This window comes from Thermobia domestica, chromosome 1 (genome assembly GCF_964235325.1).
Source record: "Thermobia domestica chromosome 1, izTheDome1.hap1.1, whole genome shotgun sequence".
NCBI classification, from domain to species: domain Eukaryota; kingdom Metazoa; phylum Arthropoda; class Insecta; order Zygentoma; family Lepismatidae; genus Thermobia; species Thermobia domestica.
This window is the reverse complement of record NC_137454.1, coordinates 330510160-330533354: the sequence shown is the minus strand read 5'-3', so window position 1 is coordinate 330533354 and position 23195 is coordinate 330510160. Positions and strand designations below refer to the sequence as shown.

Below are 23195 nucleotides of genomic sequence, written 5' to 3'. Positions count from 1 at the left end.
CTTGTTCCTGGCAAATCTGTCAATGACACGATCGTAATCTACGTTTATCTTGGTGCGCATATAGTAGTGCCAGGTCGCTAAGTCGATCTGCATCCATCCGGAACCGTAGCTATGTATTCAGCCTTTTTAGTGTTGAAATGGTCTTTCGGCTGATGCTTTGTATAGGGTATTTTGTACGAATATACCTCTTTTGCAGTGGTATAATTTAGTATGAAAGAAAGAAAAGCATTAGACCAGACTAGGAATACGGGGTTGGAAATTGGCTGTAATTATACTAGCCTTCGCCTAGGTAGGGCTTCGCCCCCAGACCCCCAATTTGCTCTGCATACTGCCTCACACCGTGTAGCAAATGCTCCTACGTTTTACCGTGGCACGATTTTCGCGTTCTTCCTTCTATGTATCTCTTTCATATAGCATTGGATTGAGCTAAAACTCTGTCACGAAATTCAAACACCTTGTAAGGCATTTTAGTAAACCACCCCCACATCTTTTGCTTCCCTTCTATGTTAAGTGGCAAAAAACGCTCAAAGATATGTTTAATTATTTTAAATGAAAAATTAAACTACCAACTTTCATGTCTCTAACCGTAAAGGATCCCGAGATATGAGCAACTTATAATAATAATAATAATAATAATAATAATAATAATAATAATAATAACCGTCCCTTTTCTTTCCTTCTAGGTAAAATATCAAAACGCTGAAATACATATTGAATTATTTTGAGTGAGAATTCCATACACCAAATTTCATGTTTCTAACCTTCGAAGATTCTTAGATATTGATATCTTATTTTAATAATTGCAATCCCCGCCCCTTTTCTTCCCCTCCCTTTTTCCCCATTGTACTAAAGTATCAAAAAAACGTTCAAACGCGTGTCAAATTATTTAAAATGAGAAATCCAAATACCAAATTTCAAATCTTCATCCTTAAGGGATTCGAAGAGATGGCCACCCCTTCCCTTCGAATTTCCAAGAAATCCTTCCTTATTGATACCCTACACTAGAAATCTTATCTACAGTCCGAATTCCAAGTTTCTAGCTTAAGCGGTTTGGCCCGTGCGATCAGTTACTCATACAGAACTTCGTCTTTATTTCCCAAGAAAAGATGAAATGCCATTAAAAGTCACAATAAATCCCTGGTCCCTACCTAATGTTTCCGTGCTTGAACCCCAAAAGTCAGGTTCTCTTCTTTGATCTAGTAGCTAGCGAACGTATCTTTCATGCACGAGGTTCTGTGGTTTGATTCCCGGTGAGTGAGCATCTAACGCACTACAGTGGTTCAAATCCAACTTTAATCACTAGTTCTCGTTCTATAAAGCATCGCTTTTGACAAACGAGTAAATACATATCAATCAATCAACCAACCGAAAAGTCTAATCTCTGATTCAGAGAGTTTTTCGGTAAGGAGCGCTGAAGATTCTATATTTCTCTTTATTCAAGGTGAAGGTACTTGAAGTTTCGAGATACGAATTCCATTTCCATATCCTTTTTCTAGGACACAATTTTAAAATATATCTTTTTAGTGCAAAGAGTGAGGCATCTTACCCTCCTTTCTATAGATGTTGGTTCAACGAATGAATCATATTCTCGCTCCTTTAGGCCTTATGGTGACCGCCTTAAGAAACTAGGGACAGAAGTATTCAAACTTCAAATATGTCTGTATTAAGTACTATTAAGTACCACACATTTTGATTAGACTCTGCTAGGATTGTCACAAAGATTAAATTGGTCGGGAAAAGACCATATTTGTATTTTCCAACGATAAATGCTGGAAGTAAAAACCAGACCTTTGAGGGGGGCGGTAGCCCCCTCCTCTCCCTGGATCCGCCAGTGGATGCACAGTGTATGTTTTGGAGTAATTAGATTTAGTAAATTAAAACAAATCATTGTTGACCAGGAATAAGTTTACATTAATAAACAACACTGCAAAATATGAATGAATATACTGTGAACAAAACGCGAAAGAACAGACTTGAGCATAATCAACATCCATGTCACTGTCCTCTTTGTGAGATTGCTAGCACATATTGCAAGTAATAGTAATGGTTGAGTGCTTTTTGCACACGTTTTTTTTTCCAGAATCTTTACAATCAAGGCGAATTCTGTTGTTTATTCTTAACCCGCTTCCTTGGATTGATTGGACTGGTTCATCATCGGTAGTTTGCTCTCTGTATTGTGCCAGAACACCAGTAAGTCTTTTGGCAAAGTTGAGATTTTAGAACGAGCTTTTAGGTTTTGATAAATTAGCTGTAATGCTAACTCGTACATATACTGTCTTGTATTTTTTTTTATGTAAGGGCAGTTGAAAATGAAACAGCGAATGGAAAATGATGAAAATTTTATTTTTTTACGTAGTTGCGCAACAAAAAATTCACGTTTTCAAATTGGCCGTCCATCCTCCTCCACCAACTTTGGAACTGTACTGAGCCGGAAGTAGGCACTTGTTAGATTGCAGCCGCACAGAATGTATAGGGTTGGAGGGTGAATAGAGAATACACACCGTCCATCATAATGTTAGGGCTCTGGGAAAAAGTTTATTCAAAAATTAAAAATGACGGCCAATTTGCCGCGGGTGCGAGCGGATGAAGGTTAAAAGTTTTAGATTTGTCTAGTAGAAAATTGCTCAGTTTCCTTACAGCGTTGTATTCCCTTGACAGATTAGATTTGTGTATCCTAAAGATTATCAGTATACTAACCCGCTAATCACAACAGCAGTGCAGGTAGCCTATCAAGCAAGGATGATATCTGAATTACTTCCATAGGAATTCAAGGAGAACTGAATTTTAATGGTCGTATCTTGGGCTCATTGTTGAAGGGGAAGGGTGTAATAGCTCAAACTGGCTTAACATCCATATTTTCTTACCACATAAATGTTATTATTATGAAATACTAATTTCTCAGATAAGCTAAGTAGAAACAGGCCTGTCTATAGGAGTATATTGATCTATGAAAAAGAAAAAAATAAAATACCTTAGTATTCAGATTACCACAGTTGCCGATGCAGAGAAATCGTTCTCAAGTCAGTAAAGTCAGAAATCTGCATGGTACCAGAGCGACCATTAAAACATATACAGTATGTATCGTCTTCCATCGGAGAACCCATGGTCTGGAATTATTTAAGTTTTATTTGCATTCTTTATTTTGTCACATAACTACAGTGGAACGTTTTTTATTTTTATTTATTTATTTATTTATTTTTGTTATAACAAAATAAAATAAAAGAATTCTTGACTCATCCTTCAACACCATATACAGTAGTATTTGTATAAACAAACAACTACCCATTTCACTCGAACTGAAGATCGTCTCAATGGGACTGAGAAACCTGGTCACGTCTAGCTACGGGCATAGAACATTCAAGCAATGAGAAGAAAATAGTTGGAATGAGTTCCCGAATAAGTAGATTTTCAAATAATAATCTGGAGATATAATACATGCTAATCAGTAAGTTCTTGGAACTTAATAGATTCTAAATGAAACAATAAAAGTGTCAATCGAAAAATACCATAAACCTTATAATTAATATTTTTTTAAAAAAATATTTATTTACCAATTTCTTTGGCTGTGTTACTCAGCTTTTCTGGATTTCGGCTAATCAGTACGATATTAAATCCCTTTTTTGCTAATTCAAAAGAATAAGCTTTACCAAGGCCATCTGTTGAGCCAGTGACAACTGAAACGAAAATAAAACAAATCTTATAATTTAACTATACACGTTATACATTATACATATTGGATGCTCTCTATTAATATATACTCTCTAATAATGTACTTGTTACTGTCAATATATGGAGCATATCCTAAAGTTATTGAATTTGATTACATTTAATCAAATCTACTTTTTATTGTTCTAAACTAGAATGTACTACTTAAAGTCAGCACTAGACTTTTCACTGCCCACTATTTACCCTAAGTTCATGTTTTTTTTTCTTTTAAGTTTCTTCGAAACTAATGGGCAGGAATTCATGGTATAAGAACTATTAATTTTGCTAATAGTAAAATTTCCGATGCATGGATAAATTTTTGTTCGAATATCCTGTACTAATATGAGGCCATTGAATTCAATGAAGCTATTTTAAAACATACATGTAAATGAGGTGTATGAGACTAATTACCTGAAAGTGGGACATTTGAGCTACCACTCACGTCAACAATAAAACTTCGTACGCTTTAATGAATTTTTACCTAAGGTTTTACATAATTAATTTGAGGGCATCGAATCCAATAAACCTATTTCTTAACATATCCGTGAATAAAACTACTAGACAAGTTACCTCAAAGTGGGTAATTTTAACTATGGTCCATCCCAATGATAAAAATGCCATAGGGTCTTGGGAAAGTAACCTCAAGTTTGGAAGTTGAGTTGAGTTCATCTTGAGCTTAACGTCCCGTTCAGCACTGAGGTTATATGAGACGTGGACCTACTGATTAACGTGGAGTCCTAATCACATTAGCTCCCGCTGGGAATCGAACTCGGCTCTCCCATGCCAAACGTGCGAACGACCTCAAATTTGGAATTATTATATTTATTTGTATTCTAATTTTGAAGTTATTTTGCTTTTGACCCCAATTTCGAATATAATTAAAAGTTCATGGAAGAGTCGTAAAGTCTTGCAATATTCTGGTACACAACATACCTGCATTTATTACAATACAATGAAAAGAGCGTAACATTCAAAGCAAGATTTTCGTGTTTGATCCGCTTGAGACACCATCATGTCAGTTCCTCGATTCCATATGGATTGTCCTTACAAATAAAAAAGTTAGTCCCTGCTGCTTCCATCTGCTACTGTTTGGTGAACCATCGGGATTTTAGCAAGTATGCCATAGACCGATACAGATGACAATGCCATGACTATATACTGGATGTGGCAACAGTTCGACCTCATCAAGTTCTTGCATTTTTATTGCGTCTTTCGAATCGACAGTGGTTCTGCGTTATCCTGTTGTAGCCGGGCGCACGTTTAGCGTAGTGTGGCATTAATCCACTCCAAATGTTCGGAAGAAATGTAGATATTGATGATACGACTTTTAGGAACGAATTTAATGTGACTTATTCCTCGTAGTTTTGCCACACAGGGCATGATTTCAAGCTCGAAATTGATCCGTTTGGCGACCGATTCTGAAATATGTTGCAATCATTGTTTTTTGCACATTCGGGTTTCGAAAAAGCATCCACTTCTCGTCGTACGTGACAATGCATTTCAGTAAACACACATCATGTGGATTTTGCAGTAGTTACAAGCAAACATCCACTTTCCTCTGTGCTTGAGAAGTCAGCTTATGAGGCTTAATACAGCAGCTTCTGATGCTTTTTATGAGCTCGCGAAAGTAAAGTACTATATTGGTTTGAGACATTCCAATTTTGATTGACAATATATTGTCATGTGCTGATAGATGCATTTTCCTCAATGGTGTGTCGTATGATCAAGATTTGTTACCTTGTGTAGCGCTCCTTACAGCCGTTAGTCAAACAGTCGAAATTTAGCTTCCAAAAATACAAAAAAAAAAAAAAAAAAATCCCGTCGTTGAAGATCCGGTATTGCAGGGCGCAATTAGTAAAGATGCCTTAAAGATCATATAATTAAACTGAGTAAATAGTCTTATTCTAATCCAATAATTCTAAATTCCAGAAAACGACTTTCAATATATCGAAATTAGAAAGGCTAATTATTTCCATTAGGAAACAATTTATTTAACAAATGTATAGTAATAAAAAATTTCTCAAATACAATACTGATAATATAACGTTAACAACAATAATTAATGCAAACACGAATGGTAAAATTACTAGAAAAGTTCTAATAACCAAGGTTAAATAAATCCAACATTCAGCTTACTTCAAAGTTTCATTTAGTTTATCATTCACCAAATCGTCTTTATCAAAGCAAATCAAGATGGTAATTGTTAAGAACAGCTACTTCTCATCTCCGGTGCACGAGGATACTTCTTACTGTTGCACTAGCTACAGAATTGATTCTATTTGATGTACAAGTGGTAATTCAACACATAAGAAACCCAGATCATGTTGCATTCACACTCCAATATGGAGTGAGAATGCAACGTGATCTAGGTTTCTTATGTGTTGAATTACCACTTGTACATCAAATAGAATCAATTTTGTAGCTAGTGCAACAGTAAGAAGTATCCACGTGCACGAAATATGCGTTCAATTGCCTAAGTACAAGGGCACTACACAAACATATATTATTAAGTACAAGGGCACTAGACAAACGTATATATTAAGTACAAGGGCCACATTTAGAAATGCAACGAAAAGGAGAATAACGCCCAGGAAGCATTCATTTTCACATACCTCAAATGATTGGAGGATATAATCTACCCACTTCCAACAGGAAGTTGTGAAACCGCGTTGTGGGGGGATACTTTTTTTTGAAAAGAAAGGAGGCCAGATGTCCCACGAAATGGTGTCTTTTGTTTCCATATCGCGGAATGCTGTCCTTCGCGTCTCGCCACAACCGCTCGATATTTTGCGTATGAGCGCCAGTTTCAGGATCTACGAAATTCAAGCTATGATTCACGCTGAAGTGCTGAAATCCAACCTCAGTCAACCTATCGTATGACTTCCAGCAGTCGCTATGAATGGTTGTACCAGGTTTCACCCACTGTTGAAGAACGCTTAACAGCTCTTCAGCACTTCGGTTCTTGACGACACACATGAATACATTGCCAGAACCAACCTCATAACCTCCAAAAACCCATGTGCCATCGATCACACGACCGCAGTGATTTTTGCGTTTCCCGAACTTGGACTCATCTATCTGAACTGTTATCCCTGGACCCCCAAGTTTAGTAGAGGAATCCATAGCCCAGCAAACACAAACCTCACGACAAAAGCTAAACCAATCGACACATGTGGGTTTGGAAATATTCAGATTCATAGTAGCATTACTGATGTTTGGACGACTATTCAAACACCAGTAACCCATAAGGCGCGTCACCGTTAAAAAATCGAGTTTAGCCCAAGAAAAAAACGTTCCCTTGAAAAGTGAAGAGGAAAAGGAGCACTTCGTCTTCCTCTTCGAATTTCCAATGAAACGTGTTTTCTGACAACGAAACACATTCCTTTCCTTACAAAAAGCCGCATCCCTACAACATTTGGAACATAACTTACCTAAAGGAAGTACGCCATGCTGCTGCAAAAGTTTTATACTCTCATCTATCCTTTGTTTTACAGTAATTTCCACTATGGCATACTCTGAGAAGGAGCATTCAGAGCACGCCGGCATGCACATTAGGATACCACCCGCCATTTCCTTTGTCTTCTTGCTCTTCTTCTTACAGACTACAGCTGTCGCCACCTACATCAATGCGCACACGCACAGTTCCATTCATGACGTGGCATCGAACATTTGAAAAGCGCAAAACGCCTATGTAAATACAGAACGTTGACAACACAACGAGAGCGGAATACACACACGTCTTCTTTAATTTCAAATCACTCATTAACTAATTAAAATTGGGTATATTACCAACTTTTTAAGTAGGTAGATATTCAATGAATAATTCCTGAAAGTATGGCGTTTCTCGTCCTTCCCTAAATGGGAAGTACGGCTCCTTAACTATAACCTCAAGATTTTACTTAAGACCTAGTTTACTTTAATTCTTTCTGCTCTCAGTATGCAATCAATATTCTTTCCGATCAATTACCCCGTAGAATTACACAATTAACAATCCTCCCGAACAAAATTCCATCATTCTAATAATTAAATTATCGAAAGGATCCATTACCCACAGAAACTAATGGCCCTACAAAAAATGGCTTCAATATTGAAGATTGAGGCTTGACAAATTATATAGATTAATAGCAAAGAGGGAATTATCCAGTAAAATTCCAAAAGATGATTAATAGAACCATCTAAAAATTCTCGACAACCTACGTCAAATCCTATGGACAAATTTGCTAACAAATTGAATTTGAAATGAAACCCAAAAGAACCCACAAACAAAAATTAGGTACTCACCAAAGAAATTCACAGCTGGGCTAAATTAACAGCAATACCTGTTCCACTCATCCAACCTCTGCTTAAACGGCATCAACTCAAGTTTCAACCAAAAATGGACATTCCTAGGAAAAATCTTTCAAAAGGCAGAGTAATTTCAAACTAACTCCTCAGCGCGGTGGCTCAGTGGTAGAGCGTTCACCTCTGGTACTTGGGGTTCCGGGTTCGATCCCAGCCCCCGCCAAGTGAATTTTGTGGTGGACAAACACCGTGCTCGTGGGTTTTCTCGGGGTTCTCCCGTTTCCTCCCACTTTCTTCATTCTACCATTTCACTCATCTCTCATCATCACCGTCTCCTTTAGCCTAACCGGCATAACCGTGGGACGTAAAACTCAAAGATTTAATTTCATTTTCAAACTAACTCCTATAATCGTCTTGAATTACTTCAGACTTGATGGAAGAATGAACAAGTGAAAATAATACGCTTAAACCAGCCGTTTACAACGAAATTTCAGTACTCCATTTCCCATTTCTTCAATTCGATCTTTACTGTATCAATCCAATGCTTCAACTCGAGGAAGCAACCGCTAACCGCCGGCCACGAAAACAACAGGCACTGCGTGATACGTCACGCGGCTCATGGCTGCGCACTCAGAGCAGAAGACCTTGAATTTTTCGCTCGTTGATTTTAGAACACAACAAGAGGAAAAAAGAACAAAACAAAACATTTTTAAATACAGGTATCCAATACAATCAGGGTTGGGTAATTAGGCGTAAAAAATGTTTTCTACGTGACGCGTAAAATACGTAAAGTACACAAACAATTAGAAACAGGTCTACAAATTAAAAGAAAACGTTCTACGCACTGAGTTTTAAAAAATCTTCCTAAAATTGTATGGAATCTACCTGGATTTTGCAAAACCTAATCCGTAAGCATAAACTGGGAATTTTGTATTGGCTTTGTAAAGTAGCATTGTATAATATGGGTTTGCACGCGTGACTGTTCAAAACCCATTTCATCACGTTTCATGTTTTAAACCCTCTGTAATCGAGAAAAGTTTTATGCCAGAGGAGCCGTTTGAGAAACTATTGTGCAAATCAACAACAATGGTAAGCCTAAGTGGCCTCCATTTGTGACGACTTTCTGCAATGTCTGAGAAAAGCATCACGAACAAGTAGAGGAGTTTCTGTTGGAAAACCTTGGCCCTTCAGAAATAACTAGCTACCAGCAATATCGGGGAAAATGTGGAAAATTTAAAGAACTTATGAAGAAGGGAATTACAACACCATGCACATTCTGGTATTTCGCTACTCGGCAACATAAGGAGTTATCGGAATTTGCTATGAAGTTACTGAACATCCCAGCATCTTCAGCGCAAATTGAAAGACTTTTCTCAAATTGGTCCTTTGTCCATAACGCCACAAGGAACCGGCTCAGCTTCGAACGTTCGAAGAAACGACTTCAAATATACTACACCCTCAAATTACAAGATCACTCAAGTTATGAATATTAGTGTGATTAAGAGTATTGTGTTCGAATTGTACTAAGGTATAATGGAAATGGCATGTAACATTTTTTTTAGAATTAAAATAATGGCTAAGTTTTAAATGAAATGATATACTCAGTGTTATCGGAACCAAGTGAAATATATTCAGTATTTGAACTAGGAAGAAAGACAAATTGTTTCTTTCCAAAAACAACGAAGAAACAAGTAGTTTAATATTCTGTTGAGTATTTTCTTCAGTTTTGTCTATTTATTATCAGCATGAAAAATTTCTACATTAAAAGTTCAAATGATAGTCAAGTGCTAAGGGAAGTAATATATTTAGTGATGTTGTTGGACTTGTAAGAAAAGAGCAAAATAAATGAGTACATTCCGAAAAATGTAGTATAATGTTCTGTTGGGTGCTTTTATATTTTTTCAGTTGTGTGTGTTTAAAATAAGAATCTAATAACTTTTACATCGAAAATTCAATATGTTCCAGTCCTAAGTGAAGTGGTATATATAGTATCGTTGGAACGGGGAAGAAAAACAAATCAGTTTATTCTAAAATTTCATTATTTCAATATTCTGTTCAGTATTTTTCGTATCAGTTATGTGTATGTTAGTGTGTAATATGAAGGTGAAATGAGCCTAACAGTCAATCTCTTTTTCTTTTCTAATAGAAGTTTCAAAGTATACTGAAATGTTTCGAGTTTTATATTAAAAGCTGCAAAGGTATAACAATAAATTGTTACAATCAAAAGGTTACTTGGTACTTGGTACTTTACAATCAAACATAGCCGAACCAACACATATTTTTAATGTCTGTGCTTATATGTTGGGTGGTTGTGTTTGTGTGTGTGCTAATAGGTGGAAAGTAGTAGTGGGCCGGCGAGGGGCTATCCAAAATTATCTTTTATTACTATGATTTGGCATGAAATCATTACTTTTAAATATAATGTTTAGAAGATAATAATGTTTTAATGCTTAAATAAGAAAACTAAGCTTACAATATAACCGACTATTCAAAATTATCTTAGTTTTAATGAAAGAAATATAGTTTTCTACGTCTGCGTAAAAAACTGGTTTTCTACATGACGTATATTACTAGTAAATTACGCGTAATTTATGTAAAATACGTAACAAGTAAATTACCTTGCCAACCCTGAATACAATACAATAAACCAACATATTTTCATTCTTTTCTTTTCTTGTTATTTTTCTTTCTTTTTAATAAAGTCCTTGTTTTCTAATCACCTCACTTTTTAATAAATTCTTTTATTAGTTTCTTTTCAAATTTTTGTTGTTCTCCACAAACCACTTGTCCTCGGGAAAATAACAACATACACTGCTGGAAGAGAATTTCAGTGGCGATTCGGAAATTAATGTCATCTTCGCCACACTTGGGACAGATGCACTTTGGCTGATCTCCGACATTGTTACAACTTGACAAAATTTCTGGAATGAACAAGTTCCTCTGCTGTGGTTTACTGCACCTTTTCCTTTCGTAAGACAAATGTTTTTGATTGTTGCCGCAACGTTATGCCTGAGTTTGAACTTATACAGTAAGAGTTCATGTATCAGATGTTGAGTATTCATCAATACTGTAACTAAAAAACTGACTTAAGATACTGACAGAGTGGCGGCCTCTGTGTTAAATAGTCCGCTTGAAACCCTACCATATACATACTAATCAATATTCTTAATTTTCAACTGTTTTATATGAACTATATGTGTTTATAATAAAGAAGCCAAGAATTGTATAAAATTATTGGTAGTAGATATTATATATTTATTTGGTATTACTCTTATTATTGTTTGTATAGTATATGGATATCATTTAATCTCGTAATACATAGTTTAGCCACCAACTACTATGAGAGAAAAATTATTTCCTTACTTAATTATATTTCTAGATAGTTGGAAATATTAATTTTAGCTTTGCTGTCAGCTGAATACAGAACAGAGAGAGGAAACAGTCTGTTTGCAGTTTCCATAAGGTTTCCCAGCTTCTTTGTTGGGGAGTACCGGTTGACTCCACATAACAGAACTAAGACTATACAAGCGGAAGAATTATTCTTTAGTCAGTTTATTCTTTAAGACACACCGTTTAGCTGCTGTTTAGATATTGCGTTAGAGTTAAAGTTATAACTATTTTTAGAACGCATAGATCAAATAAGTATACGTTTACGATTTCTGGGTTTTAGCTGGCAGGCTAACCTAATGTTAGATTCCCTGGAAGGCTAGTTTTGTAATTATCTTACTTCTCAGATTGCAGTATGTGCGTTAAGATTATGGTACGAATTTTCCCTGTGATAAGCTGATTGTTGAAGTAATGTTTAGAGTAGAATAATTACTTTTAAGTACTTATTGACCCTACTCCCTTAAGGACATTGTTTTTCATGTTTTTAGTAAAGAGAGTTATGTTAGGCTCTTGAGGAACCTGATTCATTAACTGAGCTAGTCTTAGCAAATTTTAATTTGAACTCTGTATACTGAGTTCGTGTCCCTTATTGAAGGCTGGTACGAAATCGACCTGCCTGTTAGAGAAAAGTTGAGTGCGTCCTTTTAAATTGAGTTGGGCTTACCCATGATAGGACATTCATCTTGGAGTACTTAGTTCGTGATCGGACTACAAAACCTCTTTTGAGGTATTTTCCTTTCCTTAAAACTAAGCTTGCTTCTTAAAGAGAAGTTTTGTTAGAATCCCTAATGAAGGTGATTTTAGCTTGAAGAAGCTATATCACAGTCGAGGTTAGACCAGGCTAGTCATAAAATTAGAGCTAATTTTTGAGAATTAAGAGGTGCACCACACACCTTGGAAATGCACGAAAAAAGGGAGTGGCCTCATATTTACCAGTAAATTAGAGCAATATAGAAATTACTAAAGTTTGATCTGAAAGTTTGGTATTAGTTTCAGGTGGCTGTCTTCTCGAGGTAAGAATAAGTAGCTTTTAGAGGTGATATTAAAAAAAAAAAAGATTCTAAAATAGAGAACAGCTTGAACTTAGATAAAATCATTTCAGAAAATAAAATTTTAAGTGCAAAAGAATTCTTTACTTTTGTTTAATGAAGGCAGTTCCCAACCTTAAATTATATATTTAGGTGTAGATTTTTTAATTGATTTGCTGGAAAGTAATTTTAAAATCTATAATTTAGTATATTAAATTTTAATACCTTTTTACTTTGTAAGGTTTGTTTTATTATCTCATGAGCCGCTTAGGTGATTGTAATTATTTTGCTTTTACACGGAGTATTAGTTATCACCTGAAATATGCAAATAATGGGATTATAAAAGTGAGATGTTATCATAGGTATCATTTATCTTTCACCTCCAATCTACCCACTTACAACCTTGCACTTTCATTGTATTCCGATTTATCAAATTAGTATAAAAATTGTATTGCAAAAATTACATTCTTCTGATAATGTAATTCAATAAAGAATGTTTGCGGTTAGTGTCCTTGAGTAATTCTACATATTGTTACAGTACCCGGAGGACGCACTCTCGTGCACTATATAGTTTGAACCATATCATACAGTTGTAAATTCCACTGTCTGAATACTTTATTATCACAATTTAGATCTGATCGTACGCTTGATATAATCATGTGCATGATACAAGCTTAAAGTTTGAAGTGATTCATAAAATTAATCTACAGGGGGAGGCAAAAGTCTGAATACATCTCTATAAAAGACGAACAGTGTGAGAAGTCATAATGTCGTTTGTTATGGGGTGTTTATAGGTGAGGCGCAACTTATAGGAGCTAGGGCGACAGTATCGGACATCTGGAAATCCGCCATCTGGAAATCCATCTTGGATTTGGGTTACATTTTTCAAACAGGAAGGGCTTCATGTCGCATATCATTTTACACTGCCGTTTTCTAAGGAATACACCTGTACAATCCGTTTTGCGATATCCGTTTATTTGTGTAGGAGTTATGACCTGTTAATGTTTAAAATTACAAGAAGGTGACCAATATTCTTTATCGTGGCAGGTGACCCACAATGGCACTTACACAGGAATAACGCACTGAAATTGTGTTAATGATTGGTGGACGAAGTACCAGAGTGATTGCTGCTGACTTCAATGCCCGGCATCCTGAGAGAAATTACATTTAACATACGACAGTTTCCAAATTATTTGACAAATTTCGTGCAACAGGTTCGGTGGCGGACAAGAAATGTAGTTTACGTCCAAGAACAGCCACCGACGAGGAGACTACAACAGCAATTGTGGTATCGGTTGGGAAAAGTGTACATCGCAATACAAACATTCCTCCCAAACTTTCTTCCAACAGGATGGTGCACTTCGCCACTATGCTACTGAGATCAGGCAGTTTCTGGATGAACGGTTTCCAGATCACTGGATAGGTAGAAGGGATCCTATGGAATGGCTACCACGGTTCCCTGATCTCACACTTCTTGACTTTTATCTGTGGGTCATTTGAAATCATTTGTGTATAAGGTAAAAATCAACAATGGAGCCCCTCTCTGCTGGCGTATTGAGGAGGCGTGTGCCTCTGTTGACCCATAAATCCTGCGACGTGTTCAGCAGAACTAGTAAAAAGAGCTCTGATTGTGTGTCCAATGCAATAGGGGTCATATTGCGCATATGCTGTAATGCCGACTCTGACAAATGTCTCAAATTTTAACAGGTTATTACTCCTACATAAATAAAGATATCGCAAAACGGATTGCACAGGTATACCCTCAGAAAAAGGTAGGGGGAGTAAAAATAATATACGACATGACTCCCTTTCCATTTGAAAAACGAACCCAAATCCAAGATGACAGATTTCAGGATGCCCACCGCTGTTGTCATAGCACATATAAGTTGCGCCACCACCTATAGACACCCCATACCAAACGACATTATGATTCCTCACGCCCTTCGACTTTTATAGGGATGTATCCAGACTGCCTCACCCTGTATTTATGCTAATTCTCATTGGTGAGATAAACGTTCATAATGAAACAATAAACACAATACAAAATCATAGAGAGCTTCGTGGCTAAGCAGTTAGCGTAGGCGATTTTGGCGTGGGAGACCCGGGTTCGATTTCCGGCGGGAGCGCAAGTGGTTCGGATTCAACGGTAATAAACAGGTCTCGTCTTATATAGCCTTTCTGCTGAAAGGAACGTTAAAATCAAAACTAACTCAACGAAATCATAGAAAAATAAAACGACTATACATTACGAACAAATACAGCTAGAATCGTGGTTGTTTCATTAATAGTCTCAAACAAGTATATTCTAGAACTCTTATTTATTGTTTTAGATCTGGATCGTAATGTTTCTGTATTAGTTTCGGCCGAAGCAGTCTTCCATTTCATTGCTCTGTCAATGTCGTTGCAACTTCGATAATTTTACGTAATAAGAGTCCTGAAGGCCATACACCAGCTCACTTGCAGCGTACTATAGCTATCTCTTGCTGATTTTTGCTCTGCAGAGATCAAATATATAAACCGGAAATAAATGTAGATTTCTACAATTTCTCTGGTTTTGTTAAAGGGATATGGTGGGCACGGAATATATTTTCAAAATGCCAAATCCAAATAATAAATTATTTCCTGCTTTTTAGACCTTCTCTTTTTCTACAGTTTGGTGCTTTCATTATACTCCGCTTTTAGTGCTCTTTTAAAATCAGTTTATATTTTCTTTCAAAATATATATATATATATATATATATATATATATATATATATATATATATATATATATATATATATATATATATATATATATATATATTGTGCTTTTTGTTAGGTTTTTGAAGTATGTTATTTTTCTTTTAAAGTTTGCGTAATTTTACCACTTGTAGTGTCCAAGATGCTTCTCGTAGTGGGAGACCAATCACAGATAAGGTGAATAATATTCTAAGAAAATCTGAATCATGCTAGTATATAAGCAGTCATGACGTCGCCAATATCTTAAATATTCATCACCAAATAGTGCTAAATCATTTAGAGAAAACTGGATTTAATAATATAGCCTAAAGCCTTGGTTATATGCAACCCACTTCACTTTATTGATTATCTGGTTGCCCCATGTCTAAGGATAAGTTTTTTTCTTAGGTGATACACCAATTATTCGATTTTAAAAAAATAATGAGTTAATCAGCACCTTTTTAAAACTTTTGTACTAGAGAACCTTCCTTGGGAACAGCTTATCAGACTAGTGAAAACTGACTCGAATTATTACCTACCATTCTTGATATAATCGCAAACATACCCACATGCATGCATAGATACTCCAAGGTCAAACTGAGAATCTCCTATTATTGAAGTTGGTAAAAATACCGCTTTCCGATATACATATTACCCTTTTTGCTCTAATGCAAGAAGTGTTGAAACCATAAATTGTATATTTCTGAAATTTCTGATTTGAATATAGAAGCAAGAATGGGGATTGAACTATTTTTCGAATTTTGAATCCAAATCAAAAATACTTTTATCGCTACCTCTTAACGTATTCGTTCTATCGAGATCAATGATACAACTGGAAAAGATAGGTTTCCACCATCTTCGGTTTTTGTGGAATTGAAACCCATTCTTGGGAATTTGATTAAATTAAAAAAAAAAAAAAAAAACGTGTTTCGTATTATATTATCATTTTAGTTTTATGGTATTCAATTTAAGAACCAGAAATGATTGATTCTGTTTTGGTTTGATTAGAAATGTTAAGAGAGGAGTTGCAAATTATTTTTAAGACACTGAATCAATATCGAAAACTGTTTATTGCTGTCTTTTAACGTTTATACTGATAGCTGTTGACAGATGGACAGACGGACGTAGCCGTCTCTAATGCTTTCAATACTTACACAGAGCACAGTTTGGAAGTCTAAGAAAGAAAAAAAAATCCGTTGCTAAAAATGAAATGAAATGAAAGCTTTTGTTTGAGGTCTGAAGATTATGCAGTGTAAGGTTATGAGACGTATCAGTGGCGGCTAATGTTAGCGTTGCAACGTTGCGCAACGACCAAAGTATTTCAAGAAAAAGTATTATTATCAATAGTAGTAAAGAACAGAAAAAATACTTTTTAATACTCGCATATATACACTTTAAATAAGATATTTTTTACTTCTGTAACTGTCCCTTCCGTTAATCCGTTTTAAAAAGCGAAAAATAATCCGTCACAGAGTCTCTAATTTATATTGTGTTGCAGCGAGCATACAACGACCAGATTCCTTCAGCGCGGCAATTGGAGCAAATGTTAAGTCTCCTTTCCCCTATCTCAGAAGTTAAAGGGACTGGTCGTTGCAGTGCTTCTGTAACACAGCACGGTTTCCAGTGAACGAGAAGGATTTTTGCGCTAAATAAGATTTCTGAATTTTCTTTCACTAGCAATTAACAAATGGAATTTGTTTTTATGCATTCATATTTTTAAATTACAGGACCATACTGAAGCAAATCATAATGACAATTAAAAAAAGTGATTGCAGAATTACAAAATAAGAAAGAAAATATCTAGTAGAGGAGAAAACAAATGAAAGTAGACCCGCATTTACAAGTTAATTCCTAGCCTTTATTGATAATGAAGACTTCTTCTACAGTAATTTGTGAATCAAATATTAATAAGTCAGTATGTAGAATTGCTCCCCCCCCTTCCTCTGTGGATAGTATTTTAGTATAAACATATTTCTTTTATAAAATAAGTATATTTTATACTCTTGATAATTTCCACATAAAACTGTATGATGGAGAACGCCACATTGAATTTGGGACTAGTTAGCAATGCTCAGGGGCGTATGCACGAGGGGTGTCCACCGGGTCCGGACCTCCCCAAAATTTCGAAACTTGACTAACATTTGTAGACTTTCTTGACGAACTATACTTGCTTAACAGAGAAACGATTGATGTAGACTAAATATTTTATTTTACGCCTCATCATGTACTCCTTCTTTTCTTATAGAAATAATCGTTCTATAATTTTTTCTAAAAATATAGGTGACAGTAAGTAAGAATTATTTATCGTCTTTTCGGGTGCAGAATAAGAGAGGTTCCATATTATGTAGACATATTGGACCTCCCTCAAATACTTCGGACCCCTCCCAGTTAACATTCATGAGTGTAGAACTGGCAGTGCTGTTTGTTTTGATGTTCTTTGATTTTTGGCTTCTGTTACATGCTGATCCTTCATCTGGCGGGTTTCGAGGTTTCCTTTCCAGAACATATCACATTGGTAAGCGTTGTTTCGCCTCATGTGGAAGTATATTGTGTTCATCATGCATTGCGTAACAACCAAGACGGATGATTTGGAATGTAGTTTTTCTTTTATGCACATGTGTGTGTGTTGATGTATGGATATGTGACATTCGGAATTCATATACCAGTACCTCTTTTGTATCAGCTGTTTTGGTTTTTAATTATTAGGTTTAAATTTTGTGTATGCTTTAATTCTGTAAATAACCTACAAATTCTGAATGAATTGTATACCATGACTTCTGTAAATAACGTACAAAAAACATTGACCAACTTTCAACTGGGGAAAAATTTTCAATTAAGGCTTAGACAAAACAAAGGGCAATTCAGGAGAGTGTTAAAAAAAAATCCAGTTTAAATTTATAGGATATCTTATGGCAGTAGTGTTGTTTGCACCAGATACATTTCCTCAATTTATTTTAAATTTTCCTGGATAAACTGTGGATAAAGTGTGTTCAATGTACATTATTTTATAACACTAATCTCTGCTACGAACTCTCTTGAGTCAACGCTGAAGAGGAATTTGGATTACTGTCAGGGACTGAGTTTGCTAGAATGAACCGTTCGCAAAAATCTAGAAAAAATATTTAGTGAATTTACAAAGCTTCTTAAATTAATATTAACTGTACCTATGGCGTCAGCAAAAGCCGAAAAGTTTTTTTTTCCACATGAGAAAGAGTTGACACTTTCAAGAAATTGAATGTCCCAAGATAGGCTATCAGCATTGGTTATGCTTGCCATCGAAAAAGACCTGACAATAAGAATACCAGAGTTCAACCAGTATGTATTAGACAGATTTGCTCCAATCAAAGAGAAGATAATGTAATTACTAATTAATTAAGGTGATTAATCGGATAAAATGTTCTGCATTTTTTATTTTTTAAAAACATAATTTTATTTTTTAAAAACATAATTTAATTTAATTTATCATGTCACATAGTATTTGCGTCTAAAGTTATGCTGATTAGTCAATGAATCAAGTTTATATCTTCTGTCTCTTATCGTTCGTACTGCAACACCCGAAACCACAATGCACCGGACGCCACTGAGACGTATGATAAATGAACGTTAATGATTATCGACGGAATTGTAAAATAAGAATGTATAAATAACGGTAATGGCGAATCTCTCAATGCATCTAATGTTGACTACTACAATACAAATTTACATAGTTTGGAATGGAGCCAGACAACCCTTAAAACAGAGGTAAGAGTTCGGTTTTCCAGCTTCTGGTTCTTGTTCTTGTTCTTGTTCTTCTTCTTCTTCTTCTTCTTCTTAATAATAATAATAATAATAATAATAATAATAATAATAATAATAATAATAATAATAATAATAATAATAATAACAACAATGTTGAACAAAGAATGGATGAACGTAAATTTCTGGTGGACCACATTTTGTATAAGAACCTATCTTTCATCAAGGTTCTCCCGTTCTCTCCTGCATACACATGAGGGGCGCGGTGGCTCGTGCTTGAGCGCTCACCTCTGGTGCGTGGAGTCCCTGGTTCGTAGGGATGGGCACGAGTCAAGCTAAAACTCGACTCGACTCGAATTTCGAGTGGAGTCAAGGGTAATTTTCTCGAGTCGAGTTCCGAGTCGAGTCACTGTTTTTGAGGTCAAGTTTCGAGTCGAGTCGAGTTTGATAAATGGCTCGAACATTCAACTTGTTTTAACTCGTTTTGAAGTCATGGTCTGATCAGACTGGAAAGGTAAAGCCATGAAAATGTAAGCAGTAATGTGGAATATTTTTAGTGTTACTCACGAGAAGGGACACTGTTCGCATCTCATCGATAACGAGACGACAAGAGATTTTTATAACGAGACAGCCTCAATTGTCGTGAGCACCAATATGAGTATAAACTGTAGTTCTTACTATCAAGGCTGACACCTGCACGGTCCAATTTTTGAGCCCAAGCAGAAGCCCAATCCGGGTAGTGAAGTTAAACGGCTAAACTAGGTTCAACTGAGCGAACAACTCGAGCCAATCTGGTTGGGACGAGCCATCGACTAGGCTCAATTGAGCAAATGGCTCGAGCCGGCTCGGATGGAATGAGCCACTGACTCGGTAAAGGTGAGCCATCGGCTCGAGCCTGCTCCGTTGAAACCAGTCCATCGGCTCGGTTCGACTCAGCTCAACTGAGCTGATGGCTCGAACCGGCTCGGTTGGGGTGAGCCAACATTCTCGGATCGGTTCAACTCTGGTGAGCCATCCACTCGAGCCGGCTCAGCTGGGTGAGCTGTTGGCTTGGCTTACTTCTACGTTCGGCTACGATGAGCTGTAAGCCTAGCAGCCCGAGCCGGTGGCAACCCTAAACCGGGGCCGAGCAGTTTTTAACATGTCTAATCAGCGCCTATAACTTTCAACAAATTTTGGCTCGAGCCCGAATACTTGCTCCTCCGAAACTCAAACCCAGAACCTTGCAAATGAGTCCTTGCCTCCTGAAGACTTCTCGACGACCAAGATCTGCAGTCAATTAGTTTTTAGTACTCAGATACAACCCGCCTAACTTCCATGGTTATACACGGTGTTATAATAATAATAATAATATTATTATTATTATTATTATTATTATTATTATTATTATTATTATTAATAATAATAATAATAATAATAATAATAATATTTGGTCTAGGAATTAATTCGTGCGGTTGGTACGCACACATTGAAGCTGTAGTACAAACACAAAATACATAAATACCTTAAGAAAAATATTGTCCATCGCTAGCCACCACTTTCGCCCATCTGTCAGGCAATGTACGGATTCCGTGGCGAAAGAAGTCCTCATCCTTGGAAGCGATCCAGCCAGAGACCCATGTTTCGATATCTTCTGAAGAAGTAAACCGCTGTCCAATCAAATCGTTGTTCATGCAATCGAACAAGTAGTAGTCCGAAGGAGCAACGTCTGGTGAATACGGCGGGTGGGGTAAAATTTCTCATCCGACATTTTCTAAATAGGTTTTGACCGGTTTTGCGACATGTGGGCGAGCGTTATCATGTTGAACAATAAGTTTATCATGTCTGTTCTCCCATTCTGGTCGTGTTCTGGCCAGAGCTTGCTTCAAACGCTTAATTGTCGTCGATAACGTTCTCCATTCATAGTTTCACCCGGTTGCAGCAGCTCATAGTACACCACACCTTTCATATCCCACCATATGCACAGCATAACCTTTGCACAGTGAATATCTCGTTTTGGTTGTGATGGACCTGGTTCACCTGGTTTCACCCAGGCCTTTTTTCGTTTAGGGTTCTCGTAATGGATCCACTTCTCATCACCCGTAATAATTCGATGCAGAAACCCCTTTCTGCTCTGTCGTTGAAGCAGCAATTCGCAAATGGTTTTTCGTCTTTCAACGTCTCTGTCTTTCAATTCATGTGGAACCCAATGTGACATCTTTTGAATCATTCCCATGGCTTTCAAGCATTTGGAGACTGTTGTTTGATCAACGCCTAATGCTGCTGCAAGTTGTTCCTGTGTTTGACACGAATCCTGCTCGAGCAATGCTGTCAATTCTTCGCCTTGAAATTTTTTTGGCTGTCCAGCTCGCTCTTGGTCTGCCAAGCCGAAATCACCACTTCTAAACCGTGCAAACCACTTCTGACACGTTCGCTCAGCTAGAGCATGGTCACCATACACTTCCACCAAAATACGATGACTTTCAGTCGCACTTTTCTGCATGTTAAAGTAATGCAGCAGGACACCCCGCAAAAACACTTTATCAGGCACAAACTGCGCCATGTTCACTTAACTACAAACTGGTGTTGTTGACGCTTTAATCCACTGCCCTATACTACGAACGATACGCGATGACAGGGGTTTGCAACACATGTGTGGATACACGGAACTGTGGGACGCTCCGTTCGTTGCGCCATCTCTTGTCCACCCGCACGAATTAATTCCTAGACCAAATAATAATAATAATAATAATAATAATTGATCACGTTTTAGAAGATAGATGAAGGCAATCTAGCATAATTGATGTCCGGTCGTTTAGAGGGGCTGATTGTGACACTGACCACTACCTAGTACAAGCGATAATACGAGAGAGGCTATCGCTGAATAAAGGTAATATTCATTGTCCGAAAATGGAGAGATTCAATTTAAAGAAATTAGAAGAGGGCCAGGTAAGAGAGAAATACCAGATTGAAGTTTCGAATAGATTCTCGGCTTTAGAAAATTCGGAGTGCGCTAGTGTTGAGGATACCTGGATTGAAATTAGAGATAGCATTAAAATTTCAGCAAAAGAAAAATTGGGACTTGAAGATAATAGTAAAAATAAAAACATCCGGGAAATGTATAAGGGAATCAACGAATTTAAGAAAGGCTATCAACCTCGTGCTTATACATTAAAGGAATCGGACGGTACAGTTCTCACTGACATGGATAGCATCTTAAATAGATGGAAAGATTTCTTTGACGATTTGCTTAACACGCAACCAAAAACTAGTGTGCGTGAAGAAAAGGAGATAAACACCGCAGAACCGTATATTCCAGAACCCAACCGAATAGAAGTAGAAACCGCTATAAAGAAATTAAAGAAACACAAATCTCCGGGTGTAGATGAAATTCCGGCCGAGTTAATTTTAGCTGGAGGCGAAAAATTGTGGAACAAGATATACAAGCTCATTCTCCTTATCTAGAACAAGGAAGAATTGCCACAAGAGTGGAAAGAATCAATCATTGTTCCAATTCACAAGAAAGGCGACAAAACTGACTGTAATAATTATCGAGGCATTTCTCTCCTGTCAACATCCTATAAAATCCTTTCAAATACTTTATTAGCAAGACTGACCACATACGAAGATGAAATTATTGGAGATTATCAGTGCAGATTTAGACGAAATCGATCAACTATCGACCAAATATTTACCATTCGCCAAATACTCGAAAAAAAAAAGTGGGAATACAATACCCCGGTACATCAACTATTTATTGATTTAGAAAGGCGTACGACTCGGTTAGGAGAGAAACATTATACAACGTTTCCACAGAACTTGGAATATCGAGAAAGCTAATTAGATTAATTAAGATATGTTTAAATGAATCCCAAAGTAAAGTCCGGGTAGGAAAATTTTTGTCCACGAGCTTTCACGTCGAAAATGGCCTGAAGCAAGGAGATGCGTTGTCGCCATTATTATTTAACTTCGTTCTGGAAAACGCTATAAGGAAAATCAAAGATAGCAACCAGGGCCTACAGTTGAACGGTATTCACCAGGTTATGGCATATGCTGATGATGTAAATTTAATAGGGGATGATAGGAGAACAATAGAACGAAATGCAGAGATCTTATTAAACGCTTGCAGCTTCATGGGTTTAGAAGTAAATGCAGAGAAAACTAAATACATGGAAGTGCGTCGGGCCCGGAATACAGCAAATTATGGACGCGTTAAAATATTAAATACTTTTGATAAAGTGGAAAGTTTCAAATATCTAGGATCAATATTAACAGACGAAAATCATATTCACGGAGAACTTAAATGTCGACTAAAAGCAGGAAATTCGTGTTACTATTCGGTTCAAAATCTCTTGTTGTCGC

General features: G+C 36.6%; 1 protein-coding gene across 2 annotated transcripts in view; it reads right to left on the bottom strand.

The window, feature by feature from the left end:
* Positions 1 to 23195, bottom strand: part of LOC145667983 (hydroxysteroid dehydrogenase-like protein 1) — a 68218-nt gene that overhangs the window by 19976 nt on the left and 25047 nt on the right. Inside the window, exons 1-2 of one of the 2 annotated variants that reach the window (XM_081735423.1) lie at positions 7137 to 7577; positions 3552 to 3674 (exon numbers count right to left, since the gene is read on the bottom strand). In XM_081735423.1, coding sequence (XP_081591549.1) covers positions 3552 to 3674; positions 7137 to 7275 — 262 coding nt within the window. In that variant the 5' untranslated portion in view covers positions 7276 to 7577. Of the gene's footprint in view, positions 1 to 3551; positions 3675 to 7136; positions 7578 to 23195 lie in introns of those variants that run through there. The other variant, XM_081735413.1, reaches the window with a different exon arrangement.